The 27015-nt window shown below is 40.6% G+C and overlaps 2 protein-coding genes across 2 annotated transcripts; one reads left to right on the top strand and one right to left on the bottom strand.

Moving 5' to 3' along the window:
- The first annotated feature begins 17015 nt into the window (after nt 1–17015).
- On the top strand, nt 17016–18205 carry LOC311188475 (small ribosomal subunit protein uS5-like). The gene has a single exon (XM_084259590.1). It carries the CDS (start codon nt 17264–17266, stop codon nt 18170–18172), a length of 909 nt encoding a protein of 302 aa, XP_084115716.1. The 5' UTR covers nt 17016–17263; the 3' UTR covers nt 18173–18205.
- A 4830-nt stretch (nt 18206–23035) lies between these two features.
- On the bottom strand, nt 23036–26696 carry KLHL31 (kelch like family member 31; the record flags this gene model as incomplete). The annotated part of the gene is made up of 2 exons (XM_084229094.1): nt 23036–23768; nt 25525–26696. 2 exons carry the CDS (start codon nt 26694–26696, stop codon nt 23036–23038), a joined length of 1905 nt encoding a protein of 634 aa, XP_084085220.1.
- Nucleotides 26697–27015: the final 319 nt, after the last annotated feature.

The following is a 27015-nucleotide window of genomic DNA, read 5'->3' as shown; positions in this document are numbered from 1 at the left end:
AGGCATGATATTGCAAGTTGCTTCAAGGGATGTGTAAAATGCTCACAATAAGTCATGTTAATTTATATTCATTAAGAAAAAGCAATGAATCTTTGGTGTGTAACTTTTTCCAGGCCAGTGCAGGAGTGAGGTTTATGCTATCAAGACCTGATAATCAAGTAGATAATGATAGGGTGGCAGAATTCCAGAGTTTGGGAGTCACTGGGGGCGGTCGAATAATTCTTTCCTCCAGAAGGCATGTGGCTTCCAGCCAGCATGCCTCATAATTTGTTCCTTTCTCTTTTCTCCTCTATTTCCCACCCCGTTCTCATAGGCTCTCAGTTTAACTGGGACAATGAGGAGTGTAAGGATTTTCTGCCTACCCTTTTAACAATCCATATAGTTCTGAGATACATGGGGACTGGTCAAAATTGGGTGTGCTGTTCTGGTTCTTATCTTTGAAAGCTTTAAATTCTCTTCACCTTGTATATCAATTATTTGACCAGAGATCAGAGTCCAGAACATGAGATTTAGATGGCAAATCTGTGGGTTGTAAATAGCTACACAAAGTGCTTTGAATATACCCAGGTAGAGTAAGAGCCTAAGGCTAACAAACTGGCAGGCAAATTTGGATTCATTTAAAAGGGATGAAAACAGAATATTCAGGGGTATAGAGAAAAGAAATTGCAGCTTCTTACATCTCAGGTAAATGACAGATTGGTCATGTCTATTGCTGTGACACTGGCCCTAATGTACTACCCATATTACTATGGCAATTTCCAGAAGGTGGGACTTGATGAGTCACACACACAGAGTATTTGGTCAGGGTGACACTGGGATTATCAATGCAACTGGCAGAAAATGATCAAGAGTTGCCTTTGGTTAGATTAGATAAAAACATTCAGGGACACAGAGATATGGAAGCAATTTTCCTTTTTTGCTAGAAGAGGCTGATGCAATAGATTATAACAAATATTTGGGTGAATCCCTCTATCTAGGCTTGGAGGGAGTTCATGCCACCTGGTGTGTGGGCAGGAGGAGTTTCACTGGTCCTAAGCGCTCCTCCAGGGACCTACATGTACAGCCTCTTATTTTATGGCAAAGGGTGGGGCCACATTCCTGGTCCACTTGTGCATCACCCCAGAAAATGAGGTAGGGGAGAAGATACCCCTTTTATTCCATTTGGAAGAGTCCCCCAAACCTCATCAGTGCCTCAACTGCTTGGTCTAATTGAGAGGGGCTAAGTTAAGTGTTCTTTTTTAACCTAAAATTACCTGGGTGATTGGTGGGTTTACTTATGGACACTGGGGATTCAAACATAAATATTAGAAGATCTTAAGCCATTACGAGTTCAGGGTTTAGTGGGGAATATGGATAAATATTCATGATATTGAGAGATAAGGGTAGCAATCTACAAGGACAAGATACAAGGAATCTTCTGGGCTCTGTATTGGTACAAAAATAGGGTCTCTTTACCTACTGGCCAATATACCCCAGCTCCAGTTCCTCTAGATGAGACTTGGGTCTAAAGATGACAGATTATCTCATATCGGGAGCCATGCCCATTGTGTGAAATTCCCCAGTGGCCAATAAGCTATTGGTCTGTCTCTAGAGACCTATTAATTATTACCCATCCTACATTGCTGCTTCTAGAGCAGACACCTGACAGGAAGTGTCAGGAACAGGCCAGCACGTATTTGTCCCATATGATCTCTGAGACAGATCCTCTTCCCAGTCTGTTGCTAGAGAACCCTAACCTTTACTTCCTGATTTCTATCAGACTGTTTCCTGCAGCTCTTTCTCCCAGGGCCAGCTGGCTTCAGAGCCCAAAGATTAAGAAATCAGCAGTGGAGAGACTGAAAGCTCAAGAAATGAGCAGTAAACACCCTCAGTTCATTACAATCATAGATAGTTTGGCAGCTCTGGAAAGTTGATCATCCTTGCTACAAAGAAGTGCAGTTATACCAGATAAATATGCTCCTCTTACTCTTTGCAGATCTTTCACCAATAGTATTTAGGGAAAAATAATTTTTGTTGTGTACAAATTTATAAAAGACATTCTGTGAAGAAGATGAAAAAATGTTTTGGATACTTTTAAAGATTTAAAGATCGCCTATCTATTGGCAAAACTGAGTTTCAGTGACTTAAAAAATAAGAAAAGCAAATACAGGTATACTTACTGCCTTCACATTTTACTTAAAGGCACATTTTCCAATCATTTCTTCTCCACCTAAACATAAGAATTGAGAAATACTCAAAGGAGATAGTAGGTAAGACTAAGTTTCAGCAATCTGAAGTCAAACCCTGTTCTTGGTAGTATTATAGATGCTTAGTTCTAGAAACTCTCCGACCACCACGTAGCAATAAAGAAACAAGATCTAGATAAAATAATACTAGGTGCTTATTATAGTCAGGCACATTTCTGTGTTCTGTGTATAGTATACTTACTGTCTTAAAACATAAAGGATTAGCAGATGGTTCAGGTTCTGGTTTGTTCTGAGATGAATTAACCCAGACGCCCATGGGAAGACAAATTCAGCAAAAAGGGAACAGACAATATACTGTGTAGAAGTCCCTGTGGCTTAGTGGTAGAGATTGTCCATTGTGCCCTTAGGGGAAAAACAATGAGTGAGAGCAGGGCTGGCAGCTCTGCTGCAAAGCCTGGATTCAAAGGTGATCTGATGGGAAGCCAGACAGACAATCTAACAAGGCATTCATCCATGGGGGCCTTCCAGTGTGGCACAGTTTGGAATAAGACTGTGGATGTGGGAGCCTTGGAGGGAAGCCTCAGCCTTTGCAACAAGATGGCAGCTGCTTTTTTTAAGAGCACATTATTGTGTGAGTGTCCTGGAAGGATCCTGTGAAGGTCATGGGGTCTCCCATGATTTGGTGACCCAGGCAAAGGAGGGCATATTGTACAAGAATGGCAATAGCAGAGAGAAATTATACCAGATTTCATTCCAATGCCAAAAAGTGAGTAGAAACCAACTTAAGATGATGCTTTTATCACCTATTTCAAACATCAGAAGGCTATGCTATATACCATGACTCAGCATTTTCTTTCAGTTCTGGGTTTCTGATTTAGAATTGTACTGATTTTTGCAACTTCATTCTTATGATTACTTAGGATTTTCAGTTGTTTAAACCCTTCTTGATTTGCACCGATAGGCACTAATGCCAAGCTTTTACCACTAAGCTCATAGGATCATCATAGAAATGGCAATGCTGAGAGATTCATGGCAATATAGTACTTGTAATCCATGCCTTGGTTATTTGGTGTCTTGTATTCTTTAACCCCTAATCCCCAATGTAGCAATGGAAATAAAATGTTGGCAAACTTTTTCTGTTAAGACCCAGATGGTAAATATCTCAGGTAATGCTCAACTTTGCATCATAGTGAGAAACAATGATAGACAAAAACAAATAAGTTTGGCTGTGTTCTAATAAAACTTTATTTACAAAGCAGGTGTCAATTTGGATTTGCCATATGGGCCATCATTTCTGACCTATGATATAAATAAATAGACAAATACTCCGTATTTGCTAATACTCTGTATTAGCAAGTTTTTAGTTTTAATTATCTTTTCCTGAAATATGGGGGGGGGGGTAGGAGGAGTTCCCTTCTATTTTACATTTGTAACTTCAGAAACTAAAAACTTTAAATCAAACTTCCTGTCTGCTTTTAAAATTTGAAATGGGCTGAAATATGTTGTTCCAGGCTTTCTTTAAAGAGAGAGGCCAATTTGCTATTTTTCCTTTCCATGGAAGTTTTATGTATAGATGACCTCTGGTAAGAATTGAGTAACTTCTCTTAGATGTCCTCTATTCTTTCTCTCTCCCACTTCATTGACAAAATGACCTGCTAATAGCCTTTATAATTTTACAAAGTTAATTGTGTTAAAAGAACTGAAGACAAGGCAAATACCATTTCTTCAAAAATCAGAAAAATATCAAAACAACTGAAGTGAAAAACTAGAAGAAAGTTATCTCAGTTAAAATCAAGTCCATGGTCTAACATATTTGCTCTCCTTGTCTGAAGAATGGAGATGCTTGGACGAATGGGCAGGACTTATTAACTCTAAATTCTCTTTAACAGTTATCCAGTTCATCACCTGTTATTGGTGAACTCTTGGTGTGTTGAAATCCTTATCGCTGGTTACCTGTGAATGTCATGCTACTTCGAAATAGAGTCTTTAATCAAGGTAAGTTGAGGACATTAGGGCAAACCTTAATCTTACACTGTCAGTGTTTTATAAGAGGGAAATTTGGACACAGACATATATACAGTGAGAATGCCATGTGAAGACACAGAAACACACAGGAACAGAGGAAGCAGAGAGTGAAGTGATATAACTGCAAACCAAGAGTGGCACCCATGATGGCTGTTACCTTCCAGAAGCCAGAAGGGAAGCCCAGAACAGACTCTACTCAGCGCTCTCCAGAGGAACTGGCGTTGCTGGCACCATGATTTTGGACTTCTAGCCTCCAAGAATGGCGAAAGAATAAATTTCTGTCATTTTATTTCACCCAGTTTGTGCTAAGTGTGTCTCTGGTTCATAGTTTTTTGTTGATTTTGATTTTCACTTTCTTATAGTTATTCATTTTCCTGATCCCTTATTTAAGTTTTCTAGATTCCTGCTATGAGTGAAACCATCCGGTATTTTTCTTTTTCTTTCTGGCTTATTTCGCTGAGCATGATCCCTTCCAGTGCCATCCATGTTGCTGCAAATTGCATGTGTTTATCTTCTTTGAATGCTGAGTAATATTCCATGGTGTATCTGTATGACATCTTCTTGATGCAGTCATCTATTTTTGGGCATTTGGGTTGTTTCCATAGCTTAGCTATTGTAAACAGTGCTGCTATAAACATAGGGGTGCAGGTGCTCTTTGGAATTGATGTTTCTGTGTCCTTTGGGTAAATACCTAGGAGTGCAATTGCTGGATCATATGGAAGCTCTATGTTTAGTAGGTCCAGAAATCTCCACACAGCTCTCCATAGTGGTTGGACCAGTTTGCACTCCCACCAACAGTGCAGGAGTGTTCCTTTATCTCCACATCCTTGCCAACATTTGTTGTTGCTAGTTTTTTTAATATGTGCCATTCTCACTGGTGTAAGATGATATCTCATGGTAGTTTTGATTTGCATTTCCCTGATTACAAGTGATGTTGAACATTTTTTCATATACCTGTTGGCCATTTGCATTTCCTCTTCAGAGAAGTTTCTCAAAGGGGAATTCTTTGGTGTCTTTGTTTTCGTTTAGAGCTTTCTCTTATAATTTTCTCTGTATTTGATGACATAGGCATAAAGAACATGACATACCTGGCATAGCAGAATCACATGTAAGTACTACTATAGTTATTCTGCAGTGTTCTGGCATTACATTGGGTCCATTGTAGAGTCAACAAAAGCGATTTCCCAGGCAGAACCATAATAGCTCACATTTATTGAGTGATTCCTGTGTGCCAAACACCCCTGAAGGTGTTCAACAGCAGATAATTTTTCTTTCTCAGAACAGCCTTATGAGGCAGATGCAATGACTAGCCTCACTTTATAGCTAAAGGGCCTGAAATTGCTATGATGATAAGTAAAACTTGCTCAAGTTCACAAGGCTGGTAATGTCAGAGCTAAGACTATGAACCCATGTGGTCTGACTGCAATGTCTTATCTTTGACCATTACTTTGTTGGCTTTCTCCTTGGGAAATGCTCCCATCCTGGATCTGAATGTTATATTTTCCTCACTAAAAAATGAGTGTTTTTTCAAATGCCTGTTTTAGTGAATGCCAAATTTGGATCTGTGTACTTGGCCAAAGTTGCAGATTAGCTTTGCAGGAAGGAGACTGAATTGATGGTCTCTAAAGGATTCATGATTGGGTCATGATATAGATGACACTTGACCTCTGAATGATTAGAAACACGTGGGCAATATTTTAAAGTAGTTCCATATTTTTTACCCACTGAAAATACCACTTTCTCAAAATTAAATATTTTTTAAATCATACTATTATACAACAAAATTAATGATAGTGACTATAATTGTGCACTTTGTAATGAAGGTTTGGTCAATAACAGACCACATCCACTATGGCAGTCCCCAGTTCCTACTGCCTAGTGATGCTGTAGTCATTGTAACATAGTAATGTTTTGCACCCACAGCATCCTCACACATCTTGTGTTTATGTGTCCCTTGTTCTTGATTTAATCTCATATAGTTTTGTTCTTCATAGCCCCTAAGAATACAAAACCCCACTACTAATATTGGTAGTAAGAGTCCACATCAAGTGATTGACCTGGAAATGAAATTAAAAGTGATTAAGGACAACAAGAGTGGAAAATCAATGATAATTATTGCTCATCAGTCAGTATTTCCTATCCTTCCATAGCTGCGATTTTGAATAAGAACCACTGACAGAAGCTGTTAAAGGATCTGCTTCATTGAAAGCAAGGAGACTAACAAAAATTCAAGAATGGTCCTATATCAGATATGAAGAAGCATCTTATGATCTGGATTAAAGACCCAGACGCAGAAGCTTGTCCCTCTCAGCATCGTGACCATCGCAACCAAAGCAAAATGTTTGTTCATGATGTTGAAAGAAAGGCTGGACATGACTATGATGTTGAGTCTACTGCTAACTTCATGATGTTCATACAAAGAAGAAATTGCCTAATAATGCATTTTCCAGAATATACTCCTGCCATTAAGTGATGCATGACTGTTGTTGCAGGTCTACTTACTTCCTTCCAGAACACACATGGAGGTTGAGGGAGGGGGTGTCAAAGACTAAGGAAAAGAGGGCTAGAGTCCAATGGCTCTTCTAGAGGAGCTCCTGCAGGCCAGCAGCTCCTACTGTGGGAGTGGTCAAGAAGGAAAAGATTAGGGAAAGGCTGGGTCAGAAATGCTTTTTTTTAAAAAAAGATTTATTTATGCATACAAGAACTGGGGTATAGACCAAAGGTGCAGGGGTTCACCAGAGACAGAATGGGGAGCAGAACAGGCAGATCTACTGGAATGTACTGCTGAGGGGAGCAGTGGGCAAGACAGGAGAGATCTGCTGCCCATGTGGGTTAGCTCCCTGGCTGGGGGATTGAACTCTTGCTGAAGTGGCTGTGGATTGCTTCATAGTACTGCGACTTAACCCCTTGCACCACCAGGGAGGCCCTAATATAGGTTTAATATTGACTCATTATCACCAAATAATGGTTAAAATATGTGACTTACTATATGGCCAGCACTGTGCTATGTTCTTTAATTATATTTTACAGATGGGGATCTAAGACTTAAAGAAATGAAATAATAGGCCAAGTTTACAGGGCTCATAAAGAGCAAAGCGAGGATATTCTCTTACACACTCGGCAAAGAGTGCTATGAAGTCAGTTCCTGCCCTCAAAGAACTGGCTGTCTGGAATAGGAGAAAACATCTGCACAGTGATAGAAGAGAACTTGACATTTAATATTTATTGGGTATTGTGTATTCTATGTGTCCCTTACATGAATTATCTTATTAATAATCTAAATAATCCTGCAATGATTATGCTAATATTAGTATTACTCTAGTAGTGTCCCACTTACAAATAAAGTACCAGAGGCAAAGAGATTGCTAGTTAGTTGCAGGGCTCAGAGTCAGACGCAGGTGACCTATCTCAGAGCCTGGTTCTTACCCACTGCCTAAGCCACTGGACGACTCCGAGAAAGCGATATTTCTGGCTGATGGGGTCAGGGAGGAGTGGCAGGCATATGAGCTGAGTTTAGGGATGGAGGAATGTCTATAATAGGGGCAGAGGAAGGCATTTGTGCCTGGAATGGGTGGAGTGGAAGGACAGCAGCAGGAGAGCCGGCATGTGCCAGCCACTGGGACAAAGCAGGGAGCCCAGGGCTCTGGATGAAGGCAGGCCTTGCTTTCTCTTAAAATTTAAAGACATGATTTTTTTTTTCCCAGTTAAATACTGAAGAGAACAAACTTGACTGCGGAGCATTTGTAATTTGAATAAACATGTCTTTTTCTGTTCTGGGCAGCTGTTAAAATGACTTGTTAGAAAGCACCACTGTCTGTCCTACTTGGCACTCTGTGCACTGTGTGTACAAGGATGATCTGAAGTTGAGAGCTGGAATCTGATTCTGCCCTGGGGATCTCAGGCATTCCTCATCTACCCCGTTCTTCTGCAAGTCTAGGGTAGTCATGCAAGCTCCAGCTTATCCTTGCAAGACATCAAGAGTCCAAAGAGGGAAAAGATGTGCAAAGCTATTGAAGAAAGATGCTATGGAAATCTGAGAAATCAAATATTTTGACTACCCTGGTTAGTCTGTTTTTTCAACACACCATGGTTATTATTTTTTTTTTTATATTTTAAAAGGGCAAGTTTATTAGGAAAAGGAGGAAAACAGAGGCTCCTGCATAGCCCCAGGTGGGCAGCCTTGGGAGGGGAGCTGCTGCAGGTGCTTTGCAAAGGGAGAAGTATTGTGGGGATAAGATCAGGATGAGATCTGAGGTGCCTGGGTGAAAGAGTTCACTAGATAGAATGGGGAGCAGAAAAGAGGGATTTATTGAAATACACTGCTAAGAGAAGCAGTGGGCGAGACAGGAGATTGCTGCACGACACTAGTTATTAAATATTGCTCATTGGTAATTAGGTGTAGAAATACTGTAACCTACATTAATTTGGGGTGCCTTTGTATAGTCACATTTGTGATCTAATTTAATCTACATAATCATCTTATGCAGTAAGCAGGATGGTAATGATTAATTTTTTAGAAACTGAGCATTTTTTAGAAACTGTTTTTCAGAAACTGAGGCCCAAGCTATTTGGTTAGCAAATGATGGCTCTAAGTATAAAATTACAGTTTTTCAGCTCTATAAAGGAGACAATTAGGCAACAACACATAAAATTCTTGGCAAAATTCAAGAGAAGCAAGAAGCAGGACTTTATATAACTTTTTATATAACAGTGCTCAATTCACAGTAACAGTGAATTTCTATCTTTTTTTTTTAATTCAAAATTTGCTTCTTTTGCTTTGACCCCTCAGGATAGAATCTGCCAGACCTTCAGCAGCCCCATGAGGCTCTGCACAGCACAAACCCCTCTAATTACATGGATTGCATCAGACAGCAATAATTTGTTTATATATCTGTCTCCCCAGCCTTTCCTCCCCCATCCCCCACCCCTCTGGGACAGTCAGATAAGGTGTAGTCATCCTGGACCTTAGCACCTGGCAGGTTTCTAGACATAACAAAAGCTCAGGATGTAGCTTAGTTGTTTTCATAAAAGGAAAACTTATTTTGACTACATAAAGTTTAGAAACATTTAAACAGTGAAGAAAATTCTAAACAGAATACTGGTTAAAAATATATTGAAAAATAAGAAGCAAATGGTTGCAAAATTCTAAAGTAATCTTATATTAATAAAAATAAAAACATAACCAATTTGAGCTGGGGGTGGCTTTGTCATTTGTGTTTGTGTGCCTGTGTATGCGTGTGTGTGTATATGTTGTCTTAAAAACCAAAACAATTTGTATGAGGTAAATAGTTATCTTTTACAGATTTCTAGTAACAGCTGATAGGATATAAAAGTAATCTTCACACTTCCTAATGTCTCTACCTGGGTATGTCAACATTAAAGATGGTTTTAATAATAATGGACCTTTCATTTCAAAATGTCTATGTGATCTATACATAAATATGTATACTGAAAGTGGAAATAGTACCTGCATAAGAATTATGTAACCACCATCTATATTTGAAAAATACATTAGGAATTAAAATTCTATCAAATCCAAATAAGAGCAAAGGCAGCGTCAATTAAAAATAGTAGTTAAAATGAAAAAGATAAAATAACTTTTAAATGCAGCAAATCTCCTGTTGCTGTTGATGTCTAGGGATCAGGTGCTTTGAAAGTTGAATCAAAACTGAACATGACCCTGGATTCCACCATCCTCATAGCTTAACCATGGTCCTCAGGAACCTGATCATCCCAGGGGTGCCCTGGTTCTCTTGGGTGCCCTGGTTCTCTTGCCCAGGGTTGCTAGTTGAATAGCAAAGGCATTAAGTTTCTACTACTATTGGACAATTCATCCAATTTAGTGTCTTAAATCAGTGCAAAATTTATTACCCACACCTGTAGTTTGTAAGTCTGGGTGAGCCCAGCTGGCTTCTCTGCTCCAATTTCACACAGCTGTCCTCAAAGTGTTGACAAGATTGACTTTTCTGAAAAGGTTCATTCATGCTCTCCATGCTAATTTGTTGTTGACAGTACCCATTTCCTTGTGTTTTAGGACTGAGGTTCTCCTGTCCTTGCTAACTGTCAGGTGACTGTAGCTTCTGGAGGCTTTTCTCCAATCTTCACACATGGATACCCACCTATCAGAGCCAGCAGGGGTGCAGGGAATTCTTCTCACATTTGGACGCTCACTGTCTTCCTCCCCCTATTGTATCTCTGACTCTACCTGAAGAAACTTCTCTGCTTTTAAGGGTACAAGTGATTAGACAGGGTTCACCTGGTTAACGCAGGCTCATGTCATCTCTAGAACCTTCATTTCATCTGTAGATTCCCTTTTGGCATGTCATGTGACATACACACAGGATCCAGATGTTAGGGTGTGGACATTAATTAGCCCATTCTAGGGCAGCTTGGGAAAACTGGAATTTAATCTCTTTTTCAGCCAATTTTTGCCTTTATGGCCATTTTCTTTTCTTAGCTTTTTAAGTTTTCTCTCAATTGACAAAACAGTCAACAAACATTCTTGAACTTCTTTCCCATGGGAGATAATCAACCCAGCTTTTGGAGAAGAACTTTTCTCCAGGGTTCTGACAACACTAGAAGAGCACCAAACAGTTCTAGGACTTCTGGAAAGACAGTGATTTTTGTGGCAGCAGGTGCTGTGCAGTTCAAACCACAGCTTTGTCTCTGGTTGCCTGTGAGCCACAACCCATGGCATGGAGCCCTGAGGAGTGTTCCCACTCTGACCCAAACAAGTGCCTGAAGGGCAGCCCGTCAGTGGTATTGGGAGACAGGGAGGCCAGGCTCTATAAAACAGTGTTCTTTAACTTTGCTGTGTGAACATAGAGAAAGTGCACCAATAGGAAGTGAAATTATTTGTATAGTGCATTTGGGGAAAATGGAAAACAGCCTATAAACACTGGTCTCTCTAGGCTCTACCTGCAATCCTGCAGGGCTGCAATTTCCCTGTTCCTAGGAATCTCTCTGTTGGAGTCTTGTTTCTAGTTTTTTTTTTTTTTTTTAATTTTTGCATAGAAGATTTGGGGTATAGGCCAGAGATGGAATGGGTGAGAGGGTTCACCAGAGACAGAGTGGGGAGCAGAACAGGAGGATCGACTGAAATACACTGTTGAGGGTAGCAGCAGGCGAGACAAGAGAGGTCTGCTGTGCCATGTGGGTCAGCTCCCTGGCCGGGGGTCACACTCAGGCCAAGCAGTGATAGTGCTGAGACTTAACCCCTAGGCTACAAGTGAGGCCCAGACTCTCATTTCTGAATCAGAAAAAGCCCTCGGAGTGTCTATGGGCAGTCTCCAATTTTCTCACTGTGTCCATGTGGCCAGGAACATGGCTATCATCGAGAAATATTTAAAGAAATGAATAGTAACTGAAGTAGCTTTCATGTAAGGTAAGGCAATGAACTCAGAATGGCTACTTATTTAACTCGAGCAGGTAGCAACATAAGACATAGCTGTATCTGTGGCTATATCTCTGTCTATGTAAAAATACCATAGATCAGGTGGCTTAAACAACAAACATTTATTTTACACAGTTCTGGAGGTGGGGATGTCCAAGATCGGAGTACTGGTATGGTTGGATTCTGGGTGAAGACATGTTTCCTGGTTTACAGGTGGCCATCTTCTCATTTGTCCCCTCTCATGGTGCAGAGAGAGAGGGCTCACAGCCCCACTTCTAAAGACACTGACTCCGCCATGGGGCTCTGCCTTCATGACCTTATTATCTCCCAAAGACCCCACTTCCAAATACCATTACATTAGAGCTTCAACATATGGGTTTTGAAGACACACTTAGTACATAGCTATGTAACTATATATATGTGTAGATAAATAGATATAGGATTAGTGTCAGCATTTAGCTAATACTTAGTGCTTACTATATATATATATATAAATACATATACAGAGACATATATGTATACACACATCATTTTATAGAATACATACACAAACTTAAGAGAATATGTAAATACATATTCTATTTACTTATTGATACTTATTTACTTATTGATTATATATATAAGTATATATATTTTACCACAAATACAGAAAGCACTAAATAAACACTGGCTTGTCAAAACTAGTTCTTACCTGCTTCTGAAGATTTAGTAATAAAGAAAAAAAGCATGGACTTTTAAAAAATTTAACAGGGAAATAACTATAGAAATATTATCAATCTTCTGAGAATTTTTTTTTTAAGATTTATTTTTATGCATACAAGAGCTGGGGTATAGATCAGAGGTGTGGGGGCGGGGGGAGGTGAGAGTATTCACCAGAGACAGAGTGGGGAACAGAACAGGCAGATTGACTGAAATACACTGCTGAGGGGAGCAGCGGGCGAGTCAGGAGAGGTCTGCCGGACCCTATGGGTAGCTCCCTGACCTGGGATCAAACTCATGCTGCAGTGGCTGCGGTTAGCTTCATAGGTTGTGTCTTAACCTCTTGCGCCACCAGGGAGGCCCTTCTGAGAATTATTTTTTTTTTTAAAGATTTATTTATTTATTTATACAAGCACTGGGTACAGTCAGAAGCACAGGAGGGTGAGAGAATTCACCAGAGCCAGAGCGGGGAGCAGAACAGGCAGAAGGACCGAAGTACACTGCTGAGGGGAGCAGCGGGCGGCAGGAGAGGTCTGCGCGCCATGTGGGACCCTCGCCGGCGGCCAGGGATCGAACCGGTGCTGCAGAGGCTGCGGGCAGCTTCGCAGCCCAGCCCTCAACCGCTGCGCCACCAGGGGAGGCCCCTGAGAATTATTTTTAAAGATAGAAATACAGAGTAAAAGTTGTGTTGGATAACTCCTTCCACCTGTAATGTTTCCTAGCATTTTAATTTTTGGCTTCTGGCTAGTTTGGCAAAATTCTGGTTCTTATGGCTGTGTTTTATTGTGCTCACCCATAATGATTCAAGAGTAAGAGAAAGTGCTTTGAGTATAAACATGGATAGTTTAATGACTGCAATATGTTCTGCGAAATGCATCATGAAGTGGTTTCTCATTGTGCAAATGTCAGGGTGTAATTGCATAGCCCTAGAGGGTGTCCCCATAACACACCTAGCCTGTATGTAGGGACCACATCATAAATACCACCCACCCTTGACCACAGCTGCTCTATATGATTGTAGAGTAAATCCTCAATACTTACTGCTTAAATAAGTTTAGAATAGGAATTTAGCAAGCAGTGAGTCATGAGGGTTTTAGCATTTTATTCTTTCATTCATCCAACAAAGCATATAGATTGATCCCCTGATGTACACCAGGCATTATTCTAGACACTGGAGTTAGAGCAGTAAACAAAACAGAACAAAAGCAAGAACAGGTGTTTGATTTCAAGGAACATACTCTGAAAAGGGTGGCAGAACATAAAACAGGATCACACCCTAAGTGTACACTAGGATGTGGGGAGTAAGAGTTGAAGCCAGAGGGGAGGGCTTCCTGGCAGGAGCTATTGTAGCAGACAGTTGGAGCCATGGCCTGAAGCATCTTCAAAGCCATGCTTTGAAGATGGGAAAGGACAGGAAAGAAATACCCTGACCACTGTCTACTGTGTCTACTGTCTACTACCCTATGATTTTCTAATGCTTTCCTTTGGATAAACTTGCTGACCAGAGTCTGAGTCTGGAGAATGTGGTCCCGGAGCGGGGTGGGGGTACTGTCTCCCAGAGCACAGGACAGAGAAAGAACATGATCAGGGGTAGGGGACTAGGAATTAAATAGAGAATAACCTCCAAATATAGTCAGTCAGAAAACTTGTACTACATCTAAGCTCCTTGAGGACAGGCTTTAAGTGGGGTTTACCTTTCTCTTCCCCACAGGAGCCAGGGAGCACAAAACTTGGCAAGAAGTAAATGCTTGTTAATTTAATTGTTCCAATCTAAATGAGTATGCTGCAGGCATCAACCACCACTTGGGGATTCTGGTTCTTCATTGTCCCTAGAGAAACAGAATCTTTTTCCTTATGGTACTCCAGGAATGAGCTTGGTGCATGGTTATGTCCCATGGAAGTTTGGTAAACAAGGGAATGATTCTTTTTGCATAGAGAATTTCCTTTGTTATCTATGTACAGAATTGTGCAGAATAAAACATTTCTCAACTTGGAGTTCTGTAATAAATGGAAAGGCATCAAAAGTTTAGGGCAGAAGACTTGAGGGACAGGGCCTCTCTGGTGCCACAGGGGGTTAAGTCTCAGCACTATAAAGCTATCCGCAGCCACTGCAGCACAAGTTTGATCCCTGGCCAGGGAGCTACCCACATGGCACAGCAGACCTCTCCACAGTATTACAGTTGATCCTTCTGTTGTGCTCCCCACTCTGTCTCTGGTGAATCCTCTCACCTCTCCATACCTCTGGCCTATACTCCAGCTCTTATATAAACAAATAAATAAATCTTTTTTTTAAAAAAAAGAAGACTTGAGGGACAGATTAAAACCATTTCAGTTTCCTTCTTTCTTCTCCTGAGGAATCCTCTCTTCTTACAGTGATTAAGAATAGATGCATATATTTCCTCCTGTAGCCTCTACATAATATATCCTCCCCAAACCATCATATATTGGGAACCTCCCTGTATGGCTGAACTGAAAGAAATTTAGCTGCAGATGAATTGTTTACAGTCAGTATTGTTTCAGAGTGACAAAATCAAGAATATAGAGTCTTTTAGAAGTAGAGGGACAAAGACATCGAGGGAGGTAGAGGTGGGGGGTAATTCTGATATTAGATGGGTTTACTTGATAGTTTGTGGGAACCAGATTTACTAAAAAATTCAAGAGTTACAGAATAATGTATGCTGTATGTCTGTAAGGACTCCCAAATAAAAAGCTACAAGAGTTGTCTGGGTTTGTCCTTTAAATGGGGAAAGGCAAGATAAAATAGGGAGTTAAGTTCAAGTCTCATGACTGCAAAAGGAGAGAGGAGAGCACTGCTGTGGTGTGAGTAGACCCAGAGGGGTGTAGTTGATGAGGAGGTAGTTGGACTGGGAAGCGCCTTTCTCCATGGACAGCGAGGGAAGAAGGTGAGAGATGTGGTTTCTAAAATGTAATTGGTCATTGTGCAAGAGACAAAGATATTTAAAAATATTTCTTTTTCCTCCTGGGCTCACCTGAAGACCTTCCCCATAGCTCCTTGCATCTAGGTAGAGCCAAATGCCAAGTTCTGGCCAAAGAGATGTGGGAACTGATGCAGACAGCTTCCATGTCTGGTTCACCAAAAAACAGATCCTATTCTGTGTTGCCCTCTAACTAAAGGTAGAGATGTCCTCAAATGGAAAGAGACAGGATTTCTGAATTAGAACCTATGGTGAAACCTAATGTGAATAGAAAGCAAAAGCAATCAGATAAAAAGGCATAATCTCCCCATTCATATCACTGAACATGTCTTTCCCCTTTGAGGCCCAATGGTGGGACTGAAGGTGGCTCAGTGGAGAAATGTTTGTTATTATAATCAAGGTCTTGCACTTTCCATTTTGATATATCACCCTTTCTGAGCTAAACAATGATAACCTTAATAGTCACTTATTTATATTAAAATTATCAGTTGTTTACACGTCTATATAACTTTGGGGTTACATTTCACTCCTCCATATGTACATATGCTTCACTCATCCGCCACCAAACCTCCTGTGCGTGTGTCCTGTCCCCTCTTTCTCTGCCATGTTCCCTTTGGTAACCAGTAAATTCTTCACTAAGTTTAAGATTTGTTTTTCCATGTTTTTTTTTTTTTATTGTTATTTGTAATCCACAGATCAGTGATCTGTCTGACATTTATCTTTCACTTTCTGACTTATTTCACTTAGCATAATCACCTCAAGGCCTATCCATTATGTCTCAAAGATCACAATTTCCTGCTTCTAAATAGATGACTATATTCCACTGAGTATATATTTCATAATTTTTTTATTTATTCATCTCTTCTTGAGCATTTTGGTTGGTTCCATGACCTGGTAATTGTGGACAGTGCTGTATGAACATAGGAGTACGTAAATCTTTTTGTGTCATAATTTTAATATTCTTTGGGTAAATGCCTAGCAGAGATACTGCTGGATCATATGGGATTTCTATTTTCATTTTCACAAGAAATCTCCATACTATTTTCCATAGAGGCTGTACCAACTTGCATTCCCACCAACAGCAGATGAGAGTTCCTTTAAAAGCTTTTATTTGAAGATCGAAGCCACTTTTATAGCTATGATTGTATATCAAGGCGAAGTCCAAATGGTAATTCCTCTAAGATGAGTCAAGCTAACTTTATAAGGCTCTCCCCTGAAAGAGAAGGATAAGGAAAGAATGGGATCTTTAGGCTAATCAGAGGCTACTGCATCCACAGAAAAGTTCACGAAAAATGCCTTCACTTCCTCACTAGTCCCTAAGGAGCAGTCTGGTCTGAAACTGGATGGAAGGTTGGTGTTGGCATATAAGGGGTAATGCAGCTTACATCAAGGTTCATTAACCAACCTGTGAATGTGGCTAGAAAGGAAAACCAAGGGACTGAGTAGCTTGTTTCCAGGGACCATGGGTTGGCTTTCCTCTCTCTTTGAAGTTGTGTTCCCCTTCCTGAAATGAATTCTCTCTCTAATGCACTTCCACACCATCCTAGAAAGCATAAAGGTGAGTCTGAGTGTCTGATAGTCTTTAGTCTCTTTGTCAAGCTTCCCACACAGGGTACGTACCAAATAATTTTTCCTCTGATACATGCTACAGTGTCTTAGATGTATTTAGTGTCATCAAGTAATTTCAAACGTGTCAAGAATGGATTGATGTGGCCTCCCCGGTGGCGCAGCGGTTGAGCGCTGGGTTGTGAAGCTGCCCGCGGCCTCTGCGGCGCCGGTTCGATCCCCGGCTGCTCCCCGGCCACTAGAGGCGGGTCCCACATGGCGCACAGACCTCTCCTGCCGCCCGCTGCTCCCCTCAGCAGTGTACTTCGGTCCTTCTGCCTGCTCTGCTCCCCTCTCTGGCTCTGGTGAATTCTCTCACCCTCCCTCCCGCACTTCTGACTGTACCCAGTGCATGTATAAACAAAACAAACAAACAAATAAGTAAATAAAAACATGCCTCTATTAAAAAAAAAAAAAGAATGGCTTCTTCTCCGCGAACACACCAAATGGCGGACGACGCCGGTGCTGCGGGAGGGCCCGGAGGCCCGGGGGGCCCTGGAATGGGAGGCCGCGGCGGCTTCCGCGGAGGCTTCGGCAGCGGGCCCCGGGGTCGCGGCCGCGGGCGGGGCCGAGGCCGGGGCCGCGGCCGCGGGGCTCGCGGAGGCAAGGCCGAGGACAAGGAGTGGATCCCCGTCACCAAGCTGGGCCGCCTGGTCAAGGACATGAAGATCAAGTCGCTGGAGGAGATCTACCTCTTCTCCCTGCCCATCAAGGAATCCGAGATCATTGACTTCTTCCTGGGGCCGTCCCTCAAGGACGAGGTTTTGAAGATCATGCCCGTGCAGAAGCAGACCCGCGCCGGGCAGCGCACCAGATTCAAGGCGTTTGTGGCCATTGGGGACTACAACGGACATGTCGGTTTGGGCGTTAAATGCTCCAAGGAGGTAGCCACCGCTATCCGCGGTGCCATCATCCTGGCTAAGCTCTCCATCGTCCCTGTGCGGCGAGGCTACTGGGGGAACAAGATCGGCAAGCCCCACACCGTCCCTTGCAAGGTGACTGGCCGCTGTGGCTCTGTGCTGGTGCGCCTCATCCCCGCCCCCAGGGGCACTGGCATCGTATCTGCGCCTGTGCCCAAGAAGCTGTTGATGATGGCCGGTATCGATGACTGCTACACCTCGGCCAGGGGCTGCACCGCCACCCTGGGCAATTTTGCCAAGGCCACCTTTGATGCCATCTCCAAGACCTACAGCTATCTCACTCCCGACCTATGGAAAGAGACCGTGTTCACCAAGTCTCCTTACCAGGAATTCACTGACCACCTGGTGAAGACCCACACAAGAGTCTCTGTGCAGAGAACCCAGGCGCCAGCTGTGGCCACCACATAGAAGAGTTTATACCAGGAAATAAAGTGAATTACTCCCATGCAAAAAAAAAAAAAAAAAAAAAAAAAAAAAGAATGGATTGATGGACTGGTGTATGGATTTGGAGTGTAAACTTGTGGGGAAGCTTGGAGTTTTGTAAATGTTCAAAGAAAACTCAAAGAAACTCTAGTCACCAGGCTGGTACACTTGAAACTGGGACTGTGGTACCAGTTAGTTTCTAGTCTCTTTCTGTGGCTACAGTTTTGGAAAATTTAAAGAAAAATCATTGCACCATTTAGTACTTCCTAGAAATAACTAAGATGGTCTTAACTGAGGGTTATTATTTAACTACTTAATGGTTCAGCATCTTAGGTTGTTTACATTTCATTTGTTCATTTGGAAGGTAAGGTAGAAGAGAAGGGCAGGGAGGGTTTGCCTCCACAATACAATTTCATTTCCTAAGAAGTAGTTTCATTGCAAGTAATGATAAACCTGAGTCTGTGCCAGGGTAGCTGTGGTCAGAGTGGAAATGAAGCTAGAAACCACATTCAATCTATGATTTCTAAGGCAGTCAGGTCTGAGGTAGACCAGAATAACCTTCTGTATGAGTTACAGAACAAGGCACTATTGATGTTCTATACTTTTTTTCCTTTTATTAGTCTTCAAATGATTGGAACAGTTTTTCAATTATTTGTCATTTTTTTTCTTGTATTTTGCTGAGGTGAATCATAATGAAATCTGAATGGAGAAAAACAAACACCCCAATAATCACAGAAGGACACTTCAAACTCTCCACATTTGATCACTGACTGAGCTCATTTTGAATGAAGCTTTATTGATAGTGGTGAGTTACAGACACCACACACATTTCAGTTTGTTGTTCCTTATATAGTGCCAGAATGTTTGAAGCAAACAAAGATTTTTTTTTTTTTTGCCAAAAGTTGCTGAATAAATACAGAGATTTCCAGGAGTATCCAAGATATATATTTTGTTTCAAGTTCTATGAGAGGGAAGTTTAAATGGTCTATACCTTCTTAATGTGCTGGAGGGTAAATCTTTAATGTTTTAGAATATAGTTCTTGTAATCACCATGGAGGAGTGTTAGAGAAACTAACACTATAGTTTTTACCAGTGTGAAAAGAAATACTGAAAAATAATTCCTTTCAATGCTGCCTGTGCTAAAGACATATTCCCCAGTAGTTGGGAGGGTGATCTAGCTCATTTAGAGAAGATTCATTCAGACAAGAATTCAGAATTCAGGGAAGATTATATAAATTCCTTTTTTTTTTTTTGTAAGTCAGGAAAAAATTACCTAAAGGAAGTGATTTTGGGTTCTTTTACTTGGTAACTTAGATGAATTTTGAAGATTTTTGACCAGGATAACCAGCAAAAGATTGACTTTTTAATACATACTTCCAGGTAAACCCCTATTTACATGCATGTTTGCAAAATACACTTAGTATATAATTACTGCTCTGCCTCAGATTACAGAACTGTTCAGCACATTCTCACTTCCTTATTACTTCAACTTTACCTCTTCACTCATAACATTCATTACCATTTTAATCATCTTTAGACTACTCATCTGTACTATCACTGACCTTCTCTATTCATTACCATTCTTATAGGAGTAGAAATAAAACTCAGTGGATGCTAATGAAAGCAACTAATGTATGAGGAATAACAACCTGGCATCACGAGCCTGACTAAAAACAGACAGACCACATTAGAAGTCTGGCTTCATGGAGACTTGCACATTAGGTCTCTGACCTGTTCAGAAAGGGAGAGCTTGAATTCTATTATTTCAGCTGCTGGGGAACATGCTCTTTTTCAGATACAATGAACCATGCTTTTATTTATTCCTAGGGCTCTGGCATCACAAAAATAACAAGTCCTTTTCTCAGAAAAATAAAAGAAGTTCAGGGCTGGATCCTAAGATTGGGGAGTGTAGTTGAGTGTACACTTGAAGCACAATAAAATGAAGTAATTTTCCATTTGGGAAACATGGAGAAACTGTCAAATTTTCCAGGAGCAACTGCTTCTACATTTGGGTTAAAGAGTAAGTTTCACTTACACAGGAAAGGTGGCTCACATTAATTTGATTCTGTATGCTTTCTTTCCTTTCCATTGTTAATTCAGGAATACAAAACTTTCACTGACTTTATGTTCCATAATCTCTATCAATTTGTTATGTTGGAAAATCTGGTATTTCAAATTCACATTGGTATTTATTTATTATCTTAACAGCTGAAGCAGAAGTTAGAACAGCATTGCACCTAGGAAGATGGCAAACCCAGATATGTATTTTCTGAGTCTTTTTATAAACAATGTAGAAAGTATATTAAATTGTAATTTCCAATGATTTATCCAGGTCCGACATGTCTTTAGTTACATCTCTGGAAAGTTACTGCTAAGTTTTTGTACAAGTTCACTTATCAGATGCTTATGAAAAAAAAAGTTTGGTTTCAGCATCTCTCCTTAATCTTTCATGATAAAAGATTACAATTAATTAATTGTTATATCATTCCAAGCCTTACATCCTCTGTTTCAAAATACTTTTAAGATCTCAATTGGAGACACATCTATTGCACATGAATGAATTATGTCTGTTTGCTTATTTATGACTTCTAACCCAGTGACAAATCACTTTTTTCCCTCTCAAAATTAGCAGTATATTATAGGCTTCTCAATTATATCACAATCTATATACCAAGCTAAAAGATGTCATGGTCATTCTCAATAGTCTTTGCAAGTTGTGGTCCAAATAATTTATTAAAAGTGAAAAGTTTGTTTTACTGCCTAGGGTTGTGTATTAGTAACTTACATGCTTGGTGATTTAGTTTTCTCCATAAACTAGTTTGTTACTCAGTTTTACAGTGTAGGAAACTAAGGAGTCAAGGGAGCAGGTACCTTTAAATTGTTCTGTATTTGGAAAAACTCCTCAAGCTATGTGTGGGGTGAAAAACAAGCCAAGTGTTTTTTATATGGCTAACTCTTGTTCACAATATATAATGTTTATAGCCTTAACTGTTACCATTAAATACTTAGATTGAAATTTTCATGGGGGCAATGATATAAAATTGTTCCACTACTTATACTATGCGAACACTTTTCACAGTTCAAATAAAGTATTTTAAATATAAACATGGTAACTATAAATAACCTATCTATATAAGACAGGAGAGGGTAGGATTTATGAAAACCTAGTTATATTTCCAAATGTTTCAAGTTTAATTATTTAAACAGTTTGTTTTATTTTTCAAATTCCAATTGCACATATCCCATAATTGATAGGCTACATCCTCTGCAAGACAAATAAACTCTCCAAGAACAAAGTAATAAATTATAAGAAAGGAAAATACATATCATTTACTACAATCATTTTCTTGCTCCAAAACTTGGCAAACATTTAAGAAAAAATGATATTGAATGGATACAATTTTAATTTGCAAAACTAATTTGGAGCAGATGAGATAAAATAACAGAATGGGCATATATTATTTTGATATTTTTATGTGAAATGAATATGTTATTTTTTACTTAGGAAATCAATATATAATTTGCAGAATGATTATAATTATATATTGTGTTGCATATTTAAAAGTTGCTAAGAGAATAGATCTTAAGAAGTTCTCATCAAAAGAAAAAAATTTTTGTAACTATATCTGGTGATGGATGTTAACTAGATTTATTGTGCTGATAATTTTAAAATCTATATAATATCAAATCATTAAATGGTACATCTGAAAGTAATAAGAGGTTATGTATCAATTACACTTCAATTAAAAAAATCAGGATTGTTATGAAATGGGAAACAATGGCATTTACTAACAGGAAGACCCAGCCATCCTGTTATTGACAAATCCAAACAATTTCAAATGTTTCCTTCATTCTCATCCAAAAAAACAAAAGAAATCAAATTATTGTTATAGGTTGTATGACCTTCAGGCTTTAGAATCTTTAAGTTAGTGATTCTTAAGGGCAAGTTTTATATTTTGATATTCCCAGGACTTCTATTAGGGCCAAAGCTGCCTTTAGACATGTTGGTGTCCTTTTTAAAGGTGAAGGTAACGCTCTCAGGATATTTGAAATTCTTTTAATAGGGGACTAGGGCCAAAGTGCAGTCACTTGTAGGAGAAACAACATGATCTAAATTTACACTATACATTAAATGACTGTTAATAGTTCCTTCTTTGAGAGCAGGACTTTATGATAGAAAATGCCTGGGGCCCACGGCACAGAGGAAGAGCAAATCATTTCTAAACCAAAGGTAGCAACTTGACAGTCCTGGGGTGGAATTCCTGTCACTTTTCAGTCAGACTTAGTTTTGAGCTTTTTGACTTTGTCCTAGGATGCCTTCAAGAATCCTTACTCAGTCATGTAAAGGGAAATAAACTGCACTGGAATACAGAAGTAAATTTTAAGACCTTCTAGATACTGACAGATTTCCATTTTAAAATACGACATACAAATAAATATTTTAAACTTCCTAAAGAAAAAGAGAGGAAAACAAACTTTTGTACCTGAAGTCTTTTACTGCCATATGTTCCACGGGTACTAAAGTGTAGAAGAAAAATCTCAGCTGTAGGTGTTAACCATTATGCATTTAGCAAACACGCCAAGATGAACTAGTGCCTTTCACGAATTCTGTCTGCCACCCTGTGGTCGCTGAAACAAATGGTTTCTTGCCTTTGTTGATCAGAGCTCTGTATTTTGCTCTTACAACAACAAAGACGCAGAGGTAGATTAAAACCATCAAGACGCATGCCTCGATATATTTTAAAACACAATCATTGTAGTAAATGTTCTATATTTTCCTTTTCGCTAACTCAAAGCTTAATCACGAATACATATTTGTTCTTCCTGCATCCCCGCATCTACCTGGGTTCAGATACTGACTGGCACGGAAGACACCGAGCTGGCTCGGGATTCCCGGGTCACGTTGTTGGGCATCGAGAGGGTACAGCAGGACACGCCCACGGTCGCCTCGGGCAGCTCGTCGTCCTCCGTCCACTCGTTGAGCTCAGGGTTGAAGCACTGGATACACTTCTTGTACTTCTTCTCTCCCTCGTTCCAGCCCCCCACCAGGTAGGCGCGCCCGTGCAGCGCCGAGGCCCCCGCGGTGCTCACGCCCACCTGCAGCGGCGCCGCGTAGCTCCATTGGCGGGTCGCGGGGCTGTAGCACTCCACGGTCAGCACGTCCACGCGCTCCCCGCGCGGCCCCAGCTGACTGCCCCCCATCACATACACCCTGTCGCCCAGCGTGACGGCGCAGTGCCAGCCTCGGGGCGTGCTCAGGCTTGGCAGCTCCTGCCACGAGTCGCTGGCCGGGTCGTACGCGCACACAGAGCGCGAGTACGCATTGCCAATGTAACCTCCGGCCACCAGCACTCGGCCTTCGGTGACCGCACTGGCGTGGCAGCAGCGCGCCACCTCCAGGGGTGCCTTCGGCTGCCACTGATTGGTGGAGGGCACGTAGCACTCCAGCGAGGCCAAGCTGCCTTCGGGGTTGCGGCCGCCCACAGCATAAAGGAGCCCGTTAAACACGCTCAGGCTGAAGTGCGTGCGCTTCTGAGTCATGCTGGCCAGGTGTATCCAGGAGTTGAAGCGGGGGTCGTATCTGAAATGGCAGAAGAAATGTGACAGCCTTGTTGGTGGCTGCAGGTGAACCCATGGGATCCTGCAAATTATAACGTAGGCATCATGACACTTATTGACAGCCAGGGGGTGAGGAGCCTAGTGCAGCTCCACACCTGAACGTTGGTGTTTTGTTTATCAGCCAGTAAAAATGTATGACACTTGGAAAAGGCAAAGCAGGCATTGGGGGAGGGTGGAGGTGACCACTCACTGCCTTTATCCGGCCACTTAGAGAAAACCGCACGGAGACCTACTTTCAGTGCCCTTTGCGCTGTTTTGATATATCCACCAGCCAGAATTTAGGAGACATACATGTCGGAAAGAGGCTGGGAGCCGGGTTATTTGTAGCAATCAGAAAAGGGAACCTCACCACATTCAAGTCAACTCCCCCTAACTTCAGATACCAACCACCCCTGGTTCACCCCTAGGAGCTAATTGGACTTCTCCATTTCTCACAAACCCTTTGCTATTTTTTAAAAAAGATTTATTTTTATTTATGAATACAAGAACTGGGTTATAGGCCAGAGGTGTGGGATTGAGAGGATTCACCTGAGACAGAATGAGAACAGGCAGATCTACTGAAATACACTGCTGAGGGGAGCAGTGGGCGAGACAGGAGAGGTCTGCCTTGATAGCTTGATAGTGCTAAGTTTAACCCCTGCTCTACTAGGGAGGCCCAAACCCTTTGTTATTTATACACCTAATCTGGCCATTGTAGCAGTAGAGCCCAGTCACTCAACCAGTCTTCTTTCATCTGTTTAGAATCGTATTAGTGAACAGCATGTCCAAAAGCATCAGCAAAGCCTTAACTTTTGATACTTCTCTATTTTCCTAGTGTTTACCAGTAGGTAAGAGTTTTCAATTTAGGGACTTTCCCCCCAAGGCTCAAAGTACTATAAAAACAGTACTCCTTTGTTTTGACTCCTCTTTGTCTCACTTAAGCCTCCAAATCAAAACTTTACTATAGTTATAAATTAAAAGACTAAAAATCAATGCATAGCTTGCATTCTTTTAAATGATAAATACAGAATAAAGTGAGTGTTTTTCATGATATACTGTACAAATTTTCAGATCTTGTTCATTAGTTCTGTTTGATTTTGTACAAGCCTGGTTTTCTGAATATTTTACCTATATGGCAGTTTAATTTGCTATAAATACTCAATATATATATGGCATTTGAATTCCATTTTATGGAGGATTTGTTTTCACTCTTTCTAAATACATCAAAAAATGATGTTTTCTATGCTATTCTGCCTTTAAATATTTAAAATTAGCTGCCACATTTTATTTGCCAATTATGAATCTGACAGTCATCAGAGTCACTTAAAATAAAATTTGTATTGTTTTAGTCTTTCTTACCACTTAAGGTTAAAAAAACTAGATTTGTGCCCAGTGTCTTTCAGAAAGACAGTGTATTGCAATGAGCACCTGACTGGAAATGAGAAAATGTAAATTGCCGCTTACTAGAGGTATAAATTCTCTATAGCACATTTCTCATATGTAAAATCAAATTATTCATGTCTTGCTTGCACTTCACAGACTTGTTTTAGAAATCTAGAGTGCATGATATATGTGAGTGAATGCTTGTTATATAATTTGAAGATTGTTTATATATAAGGTGGCATTATTTCTGTTGATTTATGGAGCCAGTGAACTAAGTTAATAGGTATGACTAACTATGTCAGGTTAAATTCCTCAAACTATTGAGCCATTTCAGTTTCTGACAACGCATCAAGTACCTGCAGAAATTGCTGACTGCATGCTTGGCTTGATTTCTTGCATCATTCTGGTCTTCACCACCAGCCACATAGAGAAATCCATCCATTACAGCCACACACTGATTGAAACTCTTGGCTGGCATTTCCGTAAGCTTGCTCCATCCATTTTCAGGATCTCTATACAAGATGTCTCTACTAAGGGACTTCTCAGTAAGGCCTGGGCGACCCCCAATAGTGAGGAGGACTCGACAGGCCCCACGGATTCTTGTGCGCCTAGACTGCAATGTGTTTTGATGATATGGAAGCAAGTGGTAGTTCATAGCATCTACGAGAAGTTTGTGACAATCGGCATCTTGCATCATTCTTGGTACAGACTGAACATAATTGACCAGGTCTTGCGCAGAGATGGTGCCAAAGCGAATGTTGCTTAAAAGATCTGCAGCATGTTTCATTCTCTTTTGGTCAAATTCTAACCATTTCATTGCAATCTGGAATGCTACTATTTCAGAAGGCAACTGTAAATCATCATCTATAAGGAGTTCATTAATCTGCTCAAATGTAAGTTTCATAAAATGATCTGATTCTGCAAATTCAAGGAAGTTATCGCGGATAAATTTTTGGGCTGCTGCTTTGGCAGTTTTCAGGGAGTATGTTTCAGCAATGTTAGCGATATACATGCAGTTCTCAACACTCATTTCTCGTATCAGAAAATCACTGCACATCTTTACTAGAGTGTGTATCTGAAGATACACAGCAGCAGATATAATGCTTCCTATTGTATACAGGGAGAGAGTCAGTTTGCCAGTGTAGGCATAGGCAATGACAGTGGCCAGGCCCAGAGGTGAGATATCATTGAGATCCACTCTTTGGGTAGATGGGTCTTTTTTAAGGATGTTGTAAAAGTACTCACTGCATGAAGCCATCACTGATCTGTGAACATCAAAGGATTTGGTTTTGGTGCCAATGACTAAGTCACAAAGGAAGCTCTCCTGACGCATTTTACTTAAACCTTCCAGAAGGTTGGGGCCATAAGAAGCATCTGTTAATTCAGAAGAAATGCAATTAAGACCATTGCCTCCTTCCAGGAGCCCATTCAAAGCATTCAGTTTGTTTAGGGGGCTGTCTTCTACAATGATGGTTGTCTCGTTGAGATCTCCTTTGTTCTTTTTGACTGGCTTCTTTTTGGGAGCCATGTTGGCAACACGCTGACACAGGCAAGAGCTTGCTTAAAAAAAAAAAAAAAAACACAACAATGTAGTTTTGTTTTAACTGTGCTGTGAGAAAAAATTTTAATAATATTTTTTGATGGCATAATGTAGATTGACTCTCAAAAGTAGACTTAAAGACTTACATTAAATGAGATGAACATTTTACTGATAGTTTATTTCAGCATCAAGCATTGAAAGTAATTCCGGAAAGATTTATATTAGCCAATGAGACCCCTTCCTAGCTGTGTTGCCAAGTATTTTATGTAGTGGAGATAACCAAATAGTCTCTGACCTAGCTGTGTAG

Source organism: Talpa europaea (assembly GCF_964194135.1).
Source record: "Talpa europaea genome assembly, chromosome: 2".
NCBI lineage: Eukaryota > Metazoa > Chordata > Mammalia > Eulipotyphla > Talpidae > Talpa > Talpa europaea.
Note: the sequence above shows the minus strand (reverse complement) of the source record. Positions and strands in the feature narration are given on the sequence as shown.